The following is a 20,926-nucleotide window of genomic DNA, read 5'->3' on the forward strand; positions in this document are numbered from 1 at the left end:
GTTCCCTGGACACTATTCCCTCACTTTCCCTATATACTAACCTTTTCTACATGGACCCCCGGAGACTATGTATTTCATGACAGAAGTGTGTAAATTGGGAGATATAGGAGCCTTAGCTCTTCCTCATACACCTGTATTTTTAGGTTCACTCACATTGAATGTTCGGTGAATGTCAGGTTCTCTGAATGTGTAACAAGAAAGGATCTACAAAGGATACAGACAGACTGATGATGAGATAGAAAGCGCCACCAATCACTGGACGAGCCGTCTGATCAATTGTGTCATAATCAATGATTAGAGTGGTGTCCCTACAGGCTGGGCGTCTGCACCCTTCTGGTGCCCTACATGTTGGGTGTCCCACGGGGGGGGGGGCATTCAAACAGGATGGGAGTCTGTATACACAGGGGGGTCCATACACATTGTGCAGACACTCAACCTGTGGGGACACCCAATCTGGGCATCCCCACAAGTTAGGTGTCCTTCATTGACACAACATTGACCTTATTGGCCTAACATAGTAGTCCTGATCTTGTGTACCTTGTAGGCTCTTCCATACATTTCCATGTCTTTTATAAACTGCCCGACATCTTCATGATCCAATAGAAGGATTTTTAAAAGGTCCAACGCATTTCAGGGCCCAGAACTCACCGCCCCCCCCCCCCCCCCCCCCTTTTCAGTCCCGATGAAAGGGGTCGTTCTGGCCCCTATACAGTGCCTTGAAAAAGTAATTTATACCCTTGAAATTTTCCACATTTTCTCATGTTACAATCAAAAAGGTAAATATATTTTGATTGGATTTTATGTGATAAACTGATTGTGAAGTGGAAGGAAAATGATAAATGATACAAATAAATATGTGAAAAGTGTGTGTGTGTGTGTGTGTGTGTGTGTGTGTGGGGGGGGGGGGGGGGGGGGGGGGGGGGCAGTTGTATTCAGCCCCCTTTACTCTGATACCCCTAACTAAAATCTAGAGGAACCAATTGCCTTCAGAAGTCACCTAATTAGTAAATAGAGTCCACCTGTGTGTCATTTCATCTCAGTATAAATACAGCTGTTCTGTGAAGCCCTCAGAGGTTTGTTAGAGAACCTTAGTGGACAAACATCATCATGAAGGCCAAGGAACACACCAGACAGGTCAGGGATAAAGTTGTGGAGAAGTATAAAGCAGGGTTGGGTTATAAAAAAATCTCCCAAACTTTGATCATCTCACGGAGCTCTGTTCAATCCATCATCGGAAAATGGAAAGAGTAATGGCACAACTGCAAACCTACCAAGACATGGCCGTCCACCTAAACTGACCCGGCCGGGCAAGGAGAGCATTCATCAGAGAGAGCCAAGAGGTCCATGGTAACTCTGGAGGAGCTGCAGAGATCCACAGCTCAGGTGGGAGAATCTGTCCACAGGACAACTATTAGTCGTGTTCTCCACAAATCTGCCCTTTATGGAAGAGTGACAAGAAGAAAGACATTGGTGAAAGAAAGTCATAAGAAGTCCTGTTTGTAGTTTGTGAGAAGCCATGTGGAGGACACAGCAAACATGTGGAAGAAGGTGATCTGGTCACATGAGACCAAAATTCAACTTTATGGTCTAAAAGTAAAACTCTATGTGTGGGGAAAACTAAACACTGCACATCACCCTGAACACAACCATCCCCACCGTGAACATGGTGGTGGCAGCATCATGTGGTGGGGATGGTTTTCTTCAGCAGGGACAGGGAAGCTGGTCAGAGTTGATGGGAAGATGGATGGAGACAAATACAGGACAATCTTAGAAGAAAACCTGTTAGAGTCTACAAAAGACTTGAGACTGGGGCGGAGTTCACCTTCCAGCAGGACAACGACCCGAAACATCCAGCCAGAGCTACAATGGAATGGTTTACATCAAAGCAGATTCATGTGTTAGAGACTTGCAAAAAGACTTGCAGCTGTAATTGTAGAGAAAGGGGGTTCTACAAATTATTGACTTGGGGGGCACCATACAAAAGGCCCCCCCCCCCCCATTTAGGTACCTGGGCATAGTTATACACCCTAAATTAGATCTCTATATCAAACTCAATATAAACCCATTGATTCAAAAAATTTCAGGAAAAAAAAACAACAAAAAAACAGCTAGCTGGATGAAATGACCCCTCTCGGTAGTAGGCCGCTATAACTTGATAAAAATGATTTGGAATTCACATGCACTCATCTGGATTCCTATCCATGTTTAAAAAAATGCAATTTCATTTTCCGCACATTGATATGGAGAAAACAGGTTCTATGTATTGAGTCGGAAAACTCTGCAGTAAAAAGGACTCGGGTGGTCTGGCAGTTCCAAACCCATTTTATTATTTCATTGCAGCATTTATGGGGCTGGCTGTACCCCGAATCCTCTGATCCTAGAAGGAATATTATACACACCACAGCTGTCCGGTGATGTCCTTGTGCAATGCATAGAAGTGGGGGAGGGGAGTCAGGGGCTCTACCGATCTTACCCCCACCCCTGGTACTCAGACAGAATATGGAGTAAAGCCAAACAGCATCTCCAATATGAGGGATACACCAACTGGTGATGTATTTGGGACAATGGGACCCCCCCAGAACTAGGTACAATGACAGGGTTTCTCAGTCTGGTCTAGGAGTGTGTTGTGTTGTACCATGGAGGCCTCTTGTGAGACTTCCAATCACTGCGTGTGGAATTCAATCTGCCAAATACCTTATTTTTCCAATACTTGCAAATTAGGCACGCTATATCGGTACAATCTACAATCTCTACTTGGGAACCAACGAAGCCCACAATACTTTACACAATACTTACATCATCGACCCGGAAGAGACAAATATCCTCCCTATATGGTTCTCTCCTATGTCAAGTATCTATAGCTGTCACTGGACTGCAGAGCTGGCTGAGGGGAAGATATAGGACATCTTTGGGATGAGGAATGGGCCACCAACACTCCATAATGTACTTAGAAGGTTACTTTCCTCATCTCAAAAATGTACCCAATTGTTTATTATCCACCACACTTACCGTACACCCGAGAAATTGCACAAATGTCATAGAAGGGACCGTTCTGTCCTCGCCGTCTGGTGGACAATGGTACTTATACACACGCTATGGAAATGCCCAAAATTGCAAAAATATCGGTCCACAGCACTAAATAATAGAATATGGAACCTTAAGCTTGAAGCAGACCCTAAAACTTTGCCTTCTGGGCTGGTGAGATGAGGAACAGTCTACACCCCCACCATATAGACATTCTCAGGGCACCATTTGTAGCTCGAAAACTTATTGCCAGAAAATGGCTCTCAGTATCCCTCCTCCACATACGGAATGGCTCTCGGTATCCCCTCCTCCAGATACGGAATGGCTCTCGGTATCCCCTCCTCCACATACGGATGGCTCTCGGTATCCCCTCCTCCACATACGGAATGGCTCTCGGTATCCCCTCCTCCACATACGGAATGGCTCTCGGTATCCCCTCCTCCCACATACGGAATGGCTCTCGGTATTCCCCTCCTCCACATACGGAATGGCTCTCGGTATCCCCTCCTCCACATACGGAATGGCTCTCGGTATCCCCTCCTCCACATACGGAATGGCTCTCGGTATCCCCTCCTCCACATACGGAATGGCTCTCGGTATCCCCTCCTCCACATACGGAATGGCTCTCGGTATCCCCTCCTCCACATACGGATGGCTCTCGGTATCCCCTCCTCCACATACGGAATGGCTCTCGGTATCCCCTCCTCCACATACGGAATGGCTCTCGGTATCCCCTCCTCCACATACGGAATGGCTCTCGGTATCCCCTCCTCCACATACGGAATGGCTCTCGGTATCCCCTCCTCCACATACGGAATGGCTCTCGGTATCCCTCCCTCCACATACGGAATGGCTCTCGTATCGCCCTCCTCCACATACGGAATGGCTCTCGGTATCCCCTCCTCCACATACGGAATGGCTCTCGGTATCCCCTCCTCCACATACGGAATGGCTCTCTGGTATCCCCTCCTCCACATACGGAATGGCTCTCGGTATCCCCTCCTCCACATACGGAATGGCTCTCGGTATCCCCTCCTCCACATACGGAATGGCTCTCGGTATCCCCTCCTCCACATACGGAATGGTCTCTCGGTATCCCCTCCTCCACATACGGAATGGCTCTCGGTATCCCCTCCTCCACATACGGAATGGCTCTCGGTATCCCCTCCTCCACATACGGAATGGCTCTCGGTATCCCCTCCTCCACATACGGAATGGCTCTCGGTATCCCCTCCTCCACATACGGAATGGCTCTCAGTATCCCCTCCTCCACATACGGAATGGCTCTCAGTATCCCCTCCTCCACATACGGAATGGGTCTCTGTATCCCCTCCTCCACATACGGAATGGGTCTCTGTATCCCCTCCTCCACATACGGAATGGGTCTCTGTATCCCCTCCTCCACATACGGAATGGGTCTCTGTATCCCCTCCTCCACATACGGAATGGGTCTCTGTATCCCCTCCTCCACATACGGAATGGGTCTCTGTATCCCCTCCTCCACATACGGAATGGTCTCTGTATCCCCTCCTCCACATACGGAATGGGTCTCTGTATCCCCTCCTCCACATACGAGGGTCTCTGTATCCCCTCCTCCACATACGGAATGGGTCTCTGTATCCCCTCCTCCACATACGGAATGGGTCTCTGTATCCCCTCCTCCACATACGGAATGGGTCTCTGTATCCCCTCCTCCACATACGGAATGGGTCTCTGTATCCCCTCCTCCACATACGGAATGGGTCTCTGTATCCCCTCCTCCACATACGGAATGGGTCTCTGTATCCCCTCCTCCACATACGGAATGGCTCTCAGTATCCCTCCTCCACATACGGAATGGGTCTCTGTATCCCTCCCCCACATACGGAATGGGTCTCTGTATCCCCTCCTCCACATACGGAATGGGTCTCTGTATCCCCTCCTCCACATACGGAATGGCTCTCTGTATCCCCTCCTCCACATACGGAATGGCTCTCAGTATCCCCTCCTCCACATACGGAATGGCTCTCAGTATCCCCTCCTCCACATACGGAATGGCTCTCGGTATCCCCTCCTCCACATACGGAATGGCTCTCAGTATCACCTCCTCCACATACGGAATGGCTCTCAGTATCCCCTCCTCCACATACGGAATGGGTCTCTGTATCCCCTCCTCCACATACGGAATGGGTCTCTGTATCCCCTCCTCCACATACGGAATGGGTCTCTGTATCCCCTCCTCCACATAACGGAATGGGTCTCTGTATCCCCTCCTCCACATACGGAATGGGTCTCTGTATCCCCTCCTCCACATACGGAATGGGTCTCTGTATCCCCTCCTCCACATACGGAATGGGTCTCAGTATCCCCTCCTCCACATACGGAATGGGTCTCGGTATCCCCTCCTCCACATACGAATGGCTCTCAGTATCCCCTCCTCCACATACGGAATGGGTCTCTGTATCCCCTCCTCCACATACGGAATGGGTCTCGGTATCCCCTCCTCCACATACGGAATGGCTCTCAGTATCCCCTCCTCCACATACGGAATGGGTCTCTGTAATCCCCTCCTCCACATACGGAATGGGTCTCTGCCATAAATGACTCTTAGCAACTGACATACAAACATGGAGGTAGCCCAAGGAAGTTTGAAAACATCTGAGATGCTTGGCTAGAGGTTCCTGGTTTAGCCCCCTTATGCCCCGTACACACGATCGGACATTGATCGGACTTTCCAACAACAAAAACGTAGATTCTTTTCCGACAGATGTTGGCTCAAACTTATCTTGCATACACACAGTCACACAAACATTGTCGGAAATTCAGAACGTGGGAACGCAGTGATGTACAACGAGCTGAGTAAAAGGAAGTTCAATAGCCACTGCGGCTCCTTCTGCTCAATTCCGAGCATGCGTGAACTTTTGTGCAACGGACTTGTGTACACACCATCAGAATTACCGACAACAAAGTGAAGTTGACGGAAAATTTGAGAACCTGCTCTCCAACATTTGTGGCCGGGCTGGGAGCGGAGTTGGGGGATAGGATACAATGAGGGCACACACAATACAAAGTAACTCAAGGACTACGGACTCAGATATACTTTTTCTAGACACGGCTCCTTTATTTTACATACATGTTTTATACAATGTGAACGCATACATTATGTAGCCGGCTGGCCACAAGAATGGATAAATCTGTGTCCTCTCAGTTATGTGATACATTTGTTGTTCAATGAAAATGTTACCTTTATTCTCAATAAAAATGATCCGATAAAAAAAATAAAAGAACCACACACAACACCATGCGCACCCCCCCTCCCCCACACTTTTCATATATTTATTTGTATCATTTATCATTTTCCTTCCACTTCACAATTATGTGACACTTTGTGTTGGTCTATCACAGAAAATCCCAATAAAATACATTTATGTTTTTGGTTGTGACATGAAAAATGTGGGGAATTTCAAGGGGTATGAATACTTTTTCAAGGCACAATGGGGGTTATTTACGAAAGGCAAATCCACTTTGCACTACAAGTGCTCTTGTAAGTGCAGTCGCTGTAGATCTGAAATGAGGGGAAGCTCTGCTGATTTTATCACCCAATCATGTGCAAGCTAAAATTATGTTTTTTTTTTTTTTAATTTTCCTTGCATGTCCCCCTCAGATTTACAATGACTGCACCTCCAAGTGCACTTGCCTTTCGTAAATAACCCCCTATATATGTTTGTACATTGGAATAAACTTGTGTCCGGACTACCCATTATAGGTTTCCATAAAGAGGAGAGTTTTCTGGGTTCCCCTAAAGGTAGATCACAGGTGTCCCCAATGGAAGATTGCCCCTCTATTCTTCTTCATTTTCTGCCCCACTTATACCGGGATGAATAGAAGGGGTGGGGGTGGGGAAATCTCACCCAGACAGTGATATAACCCGGGGAGAACTTCTCTGCTCCATCCCAAAACTGAAAAGCTTTTTTGTCTTTAGATACACTTTAATTTCTATCCACCTGAATGTGAACCTCATACAGTCTGTATAGCAGTTTGCGCTCCACACAAGGGGGGGGGGAAATGAGAACTTCAATCAATAACGATATTGACACACAGCACAACGATGGAAGGAAATGGTTCAGCTCCATCCTATATTACCTTGCAGTGGATGCGGACGCAGTCGTAGTAATATCTCCACTCATCCGGAATGAACTGGACATGGACGGTGAAAGCCAAACCGGGGACCAGTCTGTTCTGTGAATGAGATAGACGAGGTCAGCGAGGCTCCACATTACCTCCCATATAGGATAAATATCAGATCATCCAATAGGACAGGATGGAGGAGGATTGCTGGGACCTACTTACTATGTCAGAGCTCACCAAAGGGACCCCCCCAGGCTACGCCAAAAGGCCCCCGCCCCCTCAGGCTACGCCAGGGATCGCCAAAGGCCCCCGCCCCCTCAGGCTACGCCAGGGATCGCCAAAGGCCCCCGCCCCCTCAGGCTACGCCAGGGATCGCCAAAGGCCCCCGCCCCCTCAGGCTACGCCAGGGATCGCCAAAGGCCCCCGCCCCCTCAGGCTACGCCAGGGATCGCCAAAGGCCCCCGCCCCCTCAGGCTACGCCAGGGATCGCCAAAGGCCCCCGCCCCCTCAGGCTACGCCAGGGATCGCCAAAGGCCCCCGCCCCCTCAGGCTACGCCAGGGATCGCCAAAGGCCCCCGCCCCCTCAGGCTACGCCAGGGATCGCCAAAGGCCCCCGCCCCCTCAGGCTACGCCAGGGATCGCCAAAGGCCCCCGCCCCCTCAGGCTACGCCAGGGATCGCCAAAGGCCCCCGCCCCCTCAGGCTACGCCAGGGATCGCCAAAGGCCCCCGCCCCCTCAGGCTACGCCAGGGATCGCCAAAGGCCCCCGCCCCCTCAGGCTACGCCAGGGATCGCCAAAGGCCCCCGCCCCCTCAGGCTACGCCAGGGATCGCCAAAGCCCCCCGCCCCCTCAGGCTACGCCAGGGATCGCCAAAGGCCCCGCCCCCTCAGGCTACGCCAGGGTTCGCCAAAGGCCCCACCCCCTCAGGCTACGCCAGGGTTCACCAAAGGCCCCACCCCCTCAGGCTACGCCAGGGTTCGCCAAAGGCCCCACCCCCTCAGGCTACGCCAGGGTTCGCCAAAGGCCCCCCCCTTCAGGCTACGCCAGGGTTCGCCAAAGCCCCCCCCTTCAGGCTACGCCAGGGTTCGCCAAAGCCCCCCCCCTTCAGGCTACGCCAGGGTTCGCCAAAGGCCCCCCCCCTTCAGGCTACGCCAGGGTTCGCCAAAGGCCCCCCCCTTCAGGCTACGCCAGGGTTCGCCAAAGGCCCCCCCCTTCAAGCTACGTCAGGGTTCGCCAAAGGCCCCCCCTTCAGGCTACGCCAGGGTTCGCCAAAGGCCCCCCCCCTTCAGGCTATGCCAGGGCTCGCTGAAGCCCCCTTAATGTACCTTAGTGCTCGCTGAAGCCCCCCTTAGTCTACCTCAGTGCTCGCTGAAGCCCCCTTAATCTACCTCAGTGCTCGCTGAAGCCCCCTTAATCTACCTCAGTGCTCGCTGAAGCCCCCTCAGGGGGCTGTCAGGTAAGATGGGGGCCTCATGATTACCAATGGTGGCCCTGACTACCTGCAGCACTAGCTGTGTACGTTGCGTCCTCGGGTGGTGGAGATGGGACGGGGAGTGGGGTTCTGTACTGGAGGTACTCACCGCTTTCTTGTAGCTGATGGTGAAGTGTTTGCTCTGAGGGGGAATGATATGAACACTGGAGACATCCGGGGAGACATTGATCAGCTTCTGTTCAGAAAACAAAACATTCCCAATATTATCCACATATCCTGCACATCGCCTGCTGAGTCACCAGCAGATCCAGGTCCTCATCCCAGGGCTAGGGGTCAGGTCTCTTACCGGGGCTGAGGTCCCATACCGGGAATGGGGTCAGGTCTCATACTGGGGCTGAGGTCCCATACCGGGAATGGGGTCAGGTCTCATACTGGGGCTGAGGTCCCATACCGGGAATGGGGTCAGGTCTCATACTGGGGCTGAGGTCCCATACCGGGAATGGGGTCAGGTCTCATACTGGGGCTGAGGTCCCATACCGGGAATGGGGTCAGGTCTCATACTGGGGCTGAGGTCCCATACCGGGAATGGGGTCAGGTCTCATACTGGGGCTGAGGTCCCATACCGGGAATGGGGTCAGGTCTCATGCTGGGGCTGAGGTCCCATACCGGGAATGGGGTCAGGTCTCATGCTGGGGCTGAGGTCCCATACCGGGAATGGGGTCAGGTCTCATGCTGGGGCTGAGGTCCCATACCGGGAATGGGGTCAGGTCTCATGCTGGGGCTGAGGTCCCATACCGGGAATGGGGTCAGGTCCCATGCTGGGGCTGAGGTCCCATACTGAGAATGGGGTCAGGTCGGGCTGAGGTCCCATACTGAGAATGGGGTCAGGTCGGGCTGAGGTCCCATACTGAGAATGGGGTCAGGTCGGGCTGAGGTCCCATACTGAGAATGGGGTCAGGTCGGGCTGAGGTCCCATACTGGGAATGGGGTCAGGTCGGGCTGAGGTCCCATACCGGGAATGGGGTCAGGTCTCATGCTGGGGCTGAGGTCCCATACCGGGGCTGGGGGTCAGGTCTCATACTGGGGCTGAGGTCCCATACCGGGAATGGGGGTCAGGTCTCATACTGGGGCTGAGGTCCCATCTCATACTGTGGCTAAAATCCCATACCGGGAATGGGGTCAGGTCTTATTTTGGGGCTGAGGTGCCATACAGGGGCTGGGGCTCAGGTCTCATAGTAGGGCTGACGTCCCTTACCAGGAATGGGACCAGGTTTCATACTGGGGCTGAGGTCCCATACCAGGAATGGGGTCTCAGCCCATGTGACTCTGGACGCATTGCTCCCTCCGGGGCTCACACACACAGATGGGTGTCGGTGGGATTGGGGAGAGGGGAGGAGACACGGGAGGAAGAATTAGAATGGGACTCACCAGAACCTGCCGGTGACATTTCCCGACTTCATATCCCCCAAAATGGAGGACGGCAGGCTCCGCCTCCACAGATCCATTCCGACCGAGCTGGGTGTAAATCTCTGCAAGACAGAAAAATTCTGTACAACGGATAATGGGGCAAGATGGACGGTGTACAGGGAAACGGGTGTGAGGGGTGAGGCACATGGTGGGTGTGGCAGATGTAATGGGCGAGTACGTATGCAGACTATGGGGTGTACAATGTGGGGTGTACGGAGAGTAGTATGTAGGGTGTATGGAGTGTAGTACATGGGGTGTACAGGGTTTATGATGTGGGGTGTATGGAGTGTAGTACATGGGGTGTAGAGGGTTTATGATGTGGGGTGTATGGAGTGTAGTACATGGGGTGTACAGGGTGTAGGGGGTTTATGATGTGGGGTGTATGGAGTGTAGTACATGGGGTGTACAGGATGTAGAGGGTTTATGATGTGGGGTGTATGGAGTGTAGTACATGGGGTGTACAGGATGTAGAGGGTTTATGATGTGGGGTGTATGGAGTGTAGTACATGGGGTGTACAGGATGTAGAGGGTTTATGATGTGGGGTGTATGGAGTGTAGTACATGGGGTGTACAGGGTGTAGAGGGTTTATGATGTGGGGTGTATGGAGTGTAGTACATGGGGTGTACAGGGTGTAGAGGGTTTATGATGTGGGGTGTATGGAGTGTAGTACATGGGGTGTACAGGGTGTAGAGGGTTTATGATGTGGGGTGTATGGAGTGTAGTACATGGGGTGTAGAGGGTGTATGGAGTGTAGTACATGGGGTGTACAGGGTGTGAGGGGTTTATGATGTGGGGTGTATGGAGTGTAGTACATGGGGTGTACAGGGTGTAGGGGGTTTATGATGTGGGGTGTATGGAGTGTAGTACATGGGGTGTACAGGGTGTAGAGGGTTTATGATGTGGGGTGTATGGAGTGTAGTACATGGGGTGTACAGGATGTAGAGGGTTTATGATGTGGGGTGTATGGAGTGTAGTACATGGGGTGTACAGGGTGTAGAGGGTTTATGATGTGGGGTGTATGGAGTGTAGTACATGGGGTGTACAGGGTGTAGAGGGTTTATGATGTGGGGTGTATGGAGTGTAGTACATGGGGTGTACAGGGTTTATGATGTGGGGTGTATGGAGTGTAGTACATGGGGTGTACAGGATGTAGGGGGTTTATGATGTGGGGTGTATGGAGTGTAGTACATGGGGTGTACAGGGTTTATGATGTGGGGTGTATGGAGTGTAGTACATGGGGTGTACAGGGTGTAGGGGGTTTATGATGTGGGGTGTATGGAGTGTAGTACATGGGGTGTACAGGGTGTAGAGGGTTTATGATGTGGGGTGTATGGAGTGTAGTACATGGGGTGTATGGAGTGTAGTACATGGGGTGTACAGGATGTAGAGGGTTTATGATGTGGGGTGTATGGAGTGTAGTACATGGGGTGTACAGGATGTAGAGGGTTTATGATGTGGGGTGTATGGAGTGTAGTACATGGGGTGTACAGGGTGTAGAGGGTTTATGATGTGGGGTGTATGGAGTGTAGTACATGGGGTGTATGGAGTGTAGTACATGGGGTGTATGGAGTGTAGTACATGGGGTGTACAGGATGTAGAGGGTTTATGATGTGGGGTGTATGGAGTGTAGTACATGGGGTGTACAGGGTGTAGAGGGTTTATGATGTGGGGTGTATGGAGTGTAGTACATGGGGTGTACAGGGTGTAGAGGGTTTATGATGTGGGGTGTATGGAGTGTAGTACATGGGGTGTACAGGATGTAGAGGGTTTATGATGTGGGGTGTATGGAGTGTAGTACATGGGGTGTACAGGATGTAGAGGGTGTATGGAGTGTAGTACATGGGGTGTACAGGGTGTAGAGGGTGTATGGAGTGTAGTACATGGGGTGTATGGAGTGTAGTACATGGGGTGTATGGAGTGTAGAGGGTGTATGATGTGGGGTGTATGGAGTGTAGTACATGGGGTGTATGGCGTGTAGTACATGGGGTGTACAGGGTGTAGAGGGTTTATGATGTGGGGTGTATGGAGTGTAGTACATGGGGTGTACAGGGTGTAGCGGGTGTATGATGTGGGGTGTATGGAGTGTAGTACATGGGGTGTATGGCGTGTAGTACATGGGGTGTACAGGGTGTAGAGGGTTTATGATGTGGGGTGTATGGAGTGTAGTACATGGGGTGTACAGGGTGTAGAGGGTGTATGATGTGGGGTGTATGGAGTGTAGTACATGGGGTGTATGGCGTGTAGTACATGGGGTGTACAGGGTGTAGAGGGTTTATGATGTGGGGTGTATGGAGTGTAGTACATGGGGTGTACAGGGTGTAGAGGGTTTATGATGTGGGGTGTATGGAGTGTAGTACATGGGGTGTATGGAGTGTAGTACATGGGGTGTACAGGGTGTACAGGGTGTATGATGTGGGGTGTATGATGTGGGGTGTGTGATGGGAGTCACTTTGGGAGGAGGGCTTGTGGAACCCAGCTTACCTTGGAGAGCTCTGGAAGCTCCTTGTCCAGCTCCCCGGCCCCTCCTATGTGTAAGTCACTCTGTGTCTATTAGGGGTGCAGGGTGACTGAGAACCCCACTATGATCTGCACTAATCAGACTCACACCGGACTCAGCATTTCCTGTTACCCCCATTATCCCGGGTTCTATATGTGGTTTGTGATGATGGAATGAAGAGGTTCTTTCACTTTGGACATTAATATTTCTAAACAATATCCCTCAAGAACTATATGAAGATAAAGTCCAACCTATTATGGGATGTCTATGTGGATTAGCTGTGAGAGGGGGGGGGGGGGGGAGATTTCTCCAGCCGCCCCTCCCAAACACGGTCTACTATTGGAAAGTTGAATACACCTGTATGTCATGTGATTGGAGGAGGTGAAGTTTGCCCCGCCCTCTGTCATTATGTAAAGAAGATGTTCAGATAAACATTTCTATTCCTGATGTCCTCCAAGGACGGGTGTTGTCCGGTTCTTGGGGGTTTTATAGACAAATCCACTGGTCTCGTGTTCCAGGACACGGGAAGCGGTTTCTTGGTGGAGATACAGGGTGTAAAATGTATGATGTGGGGTGTACAGGGTGTGGGCTATAGAAGGGTGTCAGATTTTGGGGTGACACTGACTGGATTCCAGCAGGTGGTTGGGGATGGGTGTATGGTTTGGAGTGTAGTATGTGGGGGTGTCATATTTCAAGGTGTATGATGTGGGTACACTGACTTGTCTCCAGCAGGTGGTTGGAGACGGGTGTATGGTTTGGGGTGTCATATTTCAGGGTGTATGGTTTGGGGTGTCATTTCAGGGTGTATGGTTTGGGGGTACACTGACTTGTCTCCAGCAGGTGGTTGGAGACGGGTGTATGGTTTGGGGTGTCATATTTCAGGGTGTATGGTTTGGGGGGTACACTGACTTGTCTCCAGCAGGTGGTTGGGGACGGGTCGCGGCTCTTTGAGGGTTCCGGTCCTCTTCACCCTCTCGGGGTGATGTCGGGGGAGGGGGAAGGTGGCGGGACGGACGACCTCCATGACATCAGAGATCCGGGTCACCTGGGGAGGAATGACATCATCAGTACACAGAACACAATGTCCCCTCCCCCTACATGGGATTGTATGAGATCCGACCATCCATCACCTCCACACAATCCGACTAAAGGGGGGTACCTTCTGGGCTCCCTTCTCCCTGAGGAGGGCTGTACCGGGTGTATAGGAGGGGGGTGTACCGGGTGTCTAGGAGGGGGGTGTACCGGGTGTCTAGGAGGGGGGAGGGGGGTGTACCGGGTGTCTAGGAGGGGGGGAGGGGGGTGTACCGGGTGTCTAGGAGGGGGGGAGGGGGGTGTACCGGGTGTCTAGGAGGGGGGGGAGGGGGGTGTACCGGGTGTCTAGGAGGGGGGGGGGGGTGTACCGGGTGTCTAGGAGGGGGAGGGGGGTGTACCGGGTGTATAGGAGGGGGAGGGGGGTGTACCGGGTGTCTAGGAGGGGGGTGTACCGGGTGTCTAGGAGGGGGGGAGGGGGGTGTACTGGGTGTCTAGGAGGGGGGGAGGGGGGTGTACCGGGTGTCTAGGAGGGGGGGAGGGGGGTGTACCGGGTGTCTAGGAGGGGGGGAGGGGGGTGTACCGGGTGTCTAGGAGGGGGAGGGGGGTGTACCGGGTGTCTAGGAGGGGGGGGAGGGGGGTGTACCGGGTGTCTAGGAGGGGGAGGGGGGTGTACCGGGTGTCTAGGAGGGGGGTGTACCGGGTGTCTAGGAGGGGGGTGTACCGGGTGTCTAGGAGGGGGGGAGGGGGGTGTACTGGGTGTCTAGGAGGGGGGGAGGGGGGTGTACTGGGTGTCTAGGAGGGGGGGAGGGGGGTGTACCGGGTGTCTAGGAGGGGGGTGTACCGGGTGTATAGGAGGGGGGAGGGGGGTGTACCGGGTGTATAGGAGGGGGGTGTACCGGGTGTATAGGAGGGGGGAGGGGGGTGTACCGGGTGTATAGGAGGGGGGAGGGGGGTGTACCGGGTGTATAGGAGGGGGGAGGGGGGTGTACCGGGTGTCTAGGAGGGGGGAGGGGGGTGTACCGGGTGTCTAGGAGGGGGGAGGGGGTGTACCGGGTGTATAGGAGGGGGGAGGGGGTGTACCGGGTGTATAGGAGGGGGGAGGGGAGTGTACCGGGTGTATAGGAGGGGGAGGGGGGTGTACCGGGTGTATAGGAGGGGGAGGGGGGTGTACCGGGTGTATAGGAGGGGGAGGGGGGTGTACCGGGTGTCTAGGAGGGGGGAGGGGAGTGTACCGGGTGTCTAGGAGGGGGGAGGGGAGTGTACCGGGTGTCTAGGAGGGGGGAGGGGAGTGTACCGGGTGTCTAGGAGGGGGGAGGGGAGTGTACCGGGTGTCTAGGAGGGGGGAGGGGAGTGTACCGGGTGTCTAGGAGGGGGGAGGGGGTGTACCGGGTGTATAGGAGGGGGAGGGGGGTGTACCGGGTGTCTAGGAGGGGGGAGGGGAGTGTACCGGGTGTCTAGGAGGGGGGAGGGGAGTGTACCGGGTGTCTAGGAGGGGGGAGGGGAGTGTACCGGGTGTCTAGGAGGGGGAGGGGGTGTACCGGGTGTATAGGAGGGGGAGGGGGGTGTACCGGGTGTATAGGAGGGGGAGGGGGGTGTACCGGGTGTATAGGAGGGGGAGGGGGGTGTACCGGGTGTCTAGGAGGGGGGAGGGGGGTGTACCGGGTGTCTAGGAGGGGGGAGGGGGGTGTACCGGGTGTCTAGGAGGGGGGAGGGGGTGTACCGGGTGTCTAGGAGGGGGGAGGGGGGTGTACCGGGTGTCTAGGAGGGGGGTGTACCGGGTGTCTAGGAGGGGGGAGGGGGGTGTACCGGGTGTATAGGAGGGGGAGGGGGGTGTACCGGGTGTCTAGGAGGGGGGAGGGGGGTGTACCGGGTGTATAGGAGGGGGGAGGGGGGTGTACCGGGTGTATAGGAGGGGGAGGGGGGTGTACCGGGTGTCTAGGAGGGGGGAGGGGGGTGTACCGGGTGTATAGGAGGGGGGAGGGGGGTGTACCGGGTGTATAGGAGGGGGGAGGGGGTGTACCGGGTGTATAGGAGGGGGGTGTACCGGGTGTCTAGGAGGGGGGAGGGGGGTGTACCGGGTGTCTAGGAGGGGGGAGGGGGGTGTACCGGGTGTCTAGGAGGGGGGAGGGGGGTGTACCGGGTGTCTAGGAGGGGGGAGGGGGGTGTACCGGGTGTCTAGGAGGGGGGAGGGGGTGTACCGGGTGTCTAGGAGGGGGGAGGGGGGTGTACCGGGTGTCTAGGAGGGGGGTGTACCGGGTGTCTAGGAGGGGGGAGGGGGGTGTACCGGGTGTATAGGAGGGGGAGGGGGGTGTACCGGGTGTCTAGGAGGGGGGAGGGGGGTGTACCGGGTGTATAGGAGGGGGGAGGGGGGTGTACCGGGTGTATAGGAGGGGGGAGGGGGTGTACCGGGTGTATAGGAGGGGGGTGTACCGGGTGTCTAGGAGGGGGGAGGGGGTGTACCGGGTGTCTAGGAGGGGGGGAGGGGGGTGTACCGGGTGTCTAGGAGGGGGGAGGGGGTGTACCGGGTGTCTAGGAGGGGGGAGGGGGGTGTACCGGGTGTATAGGAGGGGGAGGGGGGTGTATAGGAGGGGGGAGGGGGGTGTACCGGGTGTATAGGAGGGGGAGGGGGGTGTACCGGGTGTATAGGAGGGGGAGGGGGGTGTACCGGGTGTATAGGAGGGGGGAGGGGGGTGTATAGGAGGGGGGAGGGGGTGTACCGGGTGTCTAGGAGGGGGGAGGGGGTGTGTCTAGGAGGGGGGAGGGGGTGTACTGGGTGTCTAGGAGGGGGAGGGGGGTGTATAGGAGGGGGGAGGGGGTTGTACCGGGTGTCTAGGAGGGGGGAGGGGGGTGTACCGGGTGTCTAGGAGGGGGGAGGGGGGTGTACCGGGTGTCTAGGAGGGGGGAGGGGGGTGTACCGGGTGTCTAGGAGGGGGGAGGGGGGTGTACCGGGTGTCTAGGAGGGGGGAGGGGGTGTACCGGGTGTCTAGGAGGGGGGAGGGGGTGTACCGGGTGTCTAGGAGGGGGAGGGGGGTGTATAGGAGGGGGGAGGGGGGTGTACCGGGTGTATAGGAGGGGGAGGGGGGTGTACCGGGTGTCTAGGAGGGGGGAGGGGGGTGTACCGGGTGTCTAGGAGGGGGGAGGGGGGTGTACCGGGTGTCTAGGAGGGGGGAGGGGGGTGTACCGGGTGTCTAGGAGGGGGGGTGTACCGGGTGTCTAGGAGGGGGGAGGGGGGTGTACCGGGTGTCTAGGAGGGGGGAGGGGGGTGTACCGGGTGTATAGGAGGGGGGAGGGGGGTGTACCGGGTGTATAGGAGGGGGGTTGTACCGGGTGTCTAGGAGGGGGGGAGGGGGGTGTACCGGGTGTCTAGGAGGGGGGAGGGGGGTGTACCGGGTGTATAGGAGGGGGAGGGGGGTGTACCGGGTGTCTAGGAGGGGGGGGAGGGGGGTGTACCGGGTGTCTAGGAGGGGGAGGGGGGTGTACCGGGTGTCTAGGAGGGGGGTGTACCGGGTGTCTAGGAGGGGGGTGTACCGGGTGTCTAGGAGGGGGGGAGGGGGGTGTACTGGGTGTCTAGGAGGGGGGGAGGGGGGTGTACTGGGTGTCTAGGAGGGGGAGGGGGGTGTATAGGAGGGGGGTGTACCGGGTGTATAGGAGGGGGAGGGGGGTGTACCGGGTGTATAGGAGGGGGGAGGGGGGTGTACCGGGTGTCTAGGAGGGGGGAGGGGGTGTACCGGGTGTCTAGGAGGGGGAGGGGGGTGTATAGGAGGGGGGAGGGGGTGTACCGGGTGTCTAGGAGGGGGGAGGGGGTGTACCGGGTGTCTAGGAGGGGGAGGGGGGTGTATAGGAGGGGGGAGGGGGTGTACCGGGTGTCTAGGAGGGGGGAGGGGGTGTACCGGGTGTCTAGGAGGGGGAGGGGGGTGTATAGGAGGGGGGAGGGGGTGTACCGGGTGTCTAGGAGGGGGGAGGGGGTGTACCGGGTGTCTAGGAGGGGGAGGGGGGTGTATAGGAGGGGGGAGGGGGTGTACCGGGTGTCTCGGGTGTTCCGGGCTCTTCTCTCCTCAGGAAGGACGCGTTGCCATAGTAATGAAGGAAGTCTTTCTCCTTCCCATATATGGGGCGGGTCTTTCCGGAATGAACCAATCATTGGAATGAATGGGCGGGGTCTCAATGATCGGCCCGCCTATACAGGAGGCCGTGTGGGCGGAGCTCGGAGAGGAGATGGAGCGAAAGTCTATATATACCCCTCTATATACCTCCTGTATATACACCCTCCCCCCTCTATATATCTTCCCCACTATGTACCCCCTGTATATATATATATACCCCCTCTATATATCCACCTCTATATACAGTGCCTTGAAAAAGTATTCACACCCCTTGACATTTCCCACATTTTGTTACAACCAAAAACATAAATGTATTTTATTGGGATTTTATGTGATAGATCAACACAAGGTGTCACATAATTGTGAAGTGGAAGGAAAATGATAAATGATACAAATAAATATGTGAAAAGTGTGGGGGAGGGACATTTGTATGGCGCCCCCCGGAGTCAATACTTTGTAGAACCCCCTTTCTCTACAAGTCTTTTTGGGGATGTCTCTACCAGCTTTGCACATCTAGAGAGGACATTTCTGCCCATTCTTCTTTGTAAAATATCTCAAGCTCTGTCAGATTGGATGGAGAGCGTCTGTGAACAGCAATTTCCAAGTCTTGCCACAGATTCTCAATGTGATTTAGGTCTGGACTGTGACTGGGCCATTCTAACACATGAATATGCTTTGATCTAAACCATTCCATTGTAGCTCTGGCTGGATGTTTCGGGTCGTTGTCCTGCTGGAAGGTGAACCTCTGCCCCAGTCTCAAGTCTTTTGTAGACTCTAACAGGTTTTCTTCTAAGATTGTCCTGTGTTTGTCTCCATCCATCTTCCCATCAACTCTGACCAGCTTCCCTGTCCCTGCTGAAGAAAACCATCCCCACCACATGATGCTGCCACCACCATGTTTCACGGTGGGGATGGTGTGTTCAGGGGGATGTGCAGTGTTAGTTTTCCCCACACATAGCGTTTTACTTTTAGGCCATAAAGTTGAATTTTGGTCTCCTCTGACCAGATCACCTTCTTCCACATGTTTGCTGTGTCCTCCACATGGCTTCTCACAAACTACAAACAGGACTTCTTATGACTTTCTTTCACCAATGTCTTTCTTCTTGTCACTCTTCCATAAAGGGCAGATTTGTGGAGAACACGACTAATAGTTGTCCTGTGGACAGATTCTCCCACCTGAGCTGTGGATCTCTGCAGCTCCTCCAGAGTTACCATGGACCTCTTGGCTCTTCTCTGATGAATGCTCTCCTTGCCGGGCCGGTCAGTTTAGGTGGACGGCCATGTCTTGGTAGGTTTGCAGTTGTGCCATACTCTTTTCATTTTCCGATGATGGATTGAACAGAGCTCCATGAGATGTTCAAAGCTTGGGAGATTTTTTTATAACCTAACCCTGCTTTATACTTCTCCACAACTTTATCCCTGACCTGTCTGGTGTGTTCCTTGGCCTTCATGATGCTGTTTGTTCACTAAGGTTCTCTAACAAACCTCTGAGGGCTTCACAGAACAGCTGTATTTATACTGAGATTAAATGACACACAGGTGGTCTCTATTTACTAATTAGGTGACTTCTGAAGGCAATTGGCTCCACTAGATTTTAGTTATCAGAGTAAAGGGGGCTGAATACAAATGCCCCTCCCCCCACACTTTTCACATATTTATTTGTATCATTTATCATTTTCCTTCCACTTCACAATTATGTGACACTTTGTGTTGGTCTATCACATAAAATCCAATAAAATACATTTACGTTTTTGGTTGTAACATGAGAAAATGTGGGGAATTTCAAGGGGTATGAATACTTTTCAAACCCCTCTATATACACTCTGTATCCAATCACACCTCTCCACACACTTTACAATCTTTGTATCAGATTCCTCGGATACATTGTATCGGAGTGTCTGGGTTCTCCCCGCCCCCTCTGTGTCATTGGTCACTTTCCAGGTCTCTGTTGGTGGAAAAAGAACATCTGTGCTCAGAACTCAAGGTGATGAGATTATCGTCTGTGCTGCCACCTGTCCCTCCCCCATCATGTCATCGGCGGGGGGGGGGGGGGGGGGGCTGTTTGTCCGGAGATGACTGTTCTTACCAAAGATGTCACCAAGATCTGGAATATGGGGGGATAACCAACTTCTGGGGGGCTCTATCGATGACTGGGTGCCCCTAGACCTGATGGGGGGGCATTGTTTTTATAAAATTCTTATTTAATTCCTCCTTTGTTACATTTCAGCGCTGCTGATCTCCTGCAGCCTGTTTGCTGTCACTTCCTGTCTCTGTACTCTCCAGTGATGGCTGCACAGCATTTCTCAGGAGGAATTTCTGATGGTGACACCAGAGGAACGTGTCTGTGTAATGTGCACTGAACCGGCCACTTATATTCTCCATGGGAAGCCCACGTGACAAGGTGACAACCCAGAAGAACAATTGGGAGACGGGGACAGAGTGTTGTCCTCCTATAACAGGAAGTGGCTGAACAAGGACCTCCATGGCGGGATCACCGGGGAATATTATGATGGAATCTGCAAGTTTATAAAGAGTGGAAATGATTTCTGGAAGGACATGAAGATGATGAAGCGGTCGTGAAGGCCAGACTTGTGTTACCTCAATCTATCTTCTGAACAGAAGTCGGGAGACAGATTTACTGCAGGTGATAGCCTTAGTCACCAATCCTTCCTCTGCTGATATTTCCCAGTGTTTCACACCTGAGCGACTGGAATCTTCTCCACCTGAGCCTCAGATTTCCATCATATTCTGCTGGAATCTCACCATTTCTTGGACAGAGGAGGACATTTTGGCCCCAATAAACTTCAATGGGAAAAACACGCCTAAATTGTGCATTTTCTTGCCTAATAACAAGCTAAAAATTAAAGAAAAATCACACCGGTCTAAAATGGGCAAAATACTGATTGCAAGTAGTACAGAAAAACACCTGAAAAGACGACCAAAAATCCTCAACTCAGCTGTGAGTGGTGCTTCAGGGATATAGTTGACCTTCCTCAAGTACTTTTGTGGAACTCCCATTGTTCTCCCTTTTGTGATCTTCCCATTGTTCTCCCTTCTCTGATCCTTCTATTGCTCTCCCTTTCTGTGGTCCTCCCATTGTTCTCCCTTCGGTGGTCTCCCCTTTGTTCGCCCTTCTGTGGTTCTCCCATTGTTCTCCCTTCTGTGGTTCTCCCATTGTTCTCCCTTTCTGTGGTGTGGTCCTCTCATTGTTCTCCCTTTGGTGGTCTTCCCATTGTTCTCCCTTCTGTGGTCCTTCAATTGTT

At 53.7% G+C, this 20,926-nt stretch overlaps 1 protein-coding gene across 1 annotated transcript in view; it reads right to left on the minus strand.

The window, feature by feature from the left end:
- Window positions 1-17,707, minus strand: part of CFAP221 (cilia and flagella associated protein 221) — a gene marked incomplete in the record, with an annotated part of 79,118 nt that extends 61,411 nt beyond the window's left edge. The window contains 5 exon segments of the mRNA XM_073634560.1: window positions 7,147-7,242; window positions 8,712-8,798; window positions 9,992-10,092; window positions 13,438-13,573; window positions 17,583-17,707. Of these exon segments, the coding sequence (XP_073490661.1) occupies window positions 7,147-7,242; window positions 8,712-8,798; window positions 9,992-10,092; window positions 13,438-13,552 (399 nt within the window).
- Window positions 17,708-20,926: the final 3,219 nt, after the last annotated feature.

The sequence above is a fragment of the Aquarana catesbeiana genome, linkage group LG06 (genome assembly GCF_042186555.1).
Source record: "Aquarana catesbeiana isolate 2022-GZ linkage group LG06, ASM4218655v1, whole genome shotgun sequence".
Taxonomy (NCBI): Eukaryota; Metazoa; Chordata; class Amphibia; order Anura; family Ranidae; genus Aquarana; species Aquarana catesbeiana.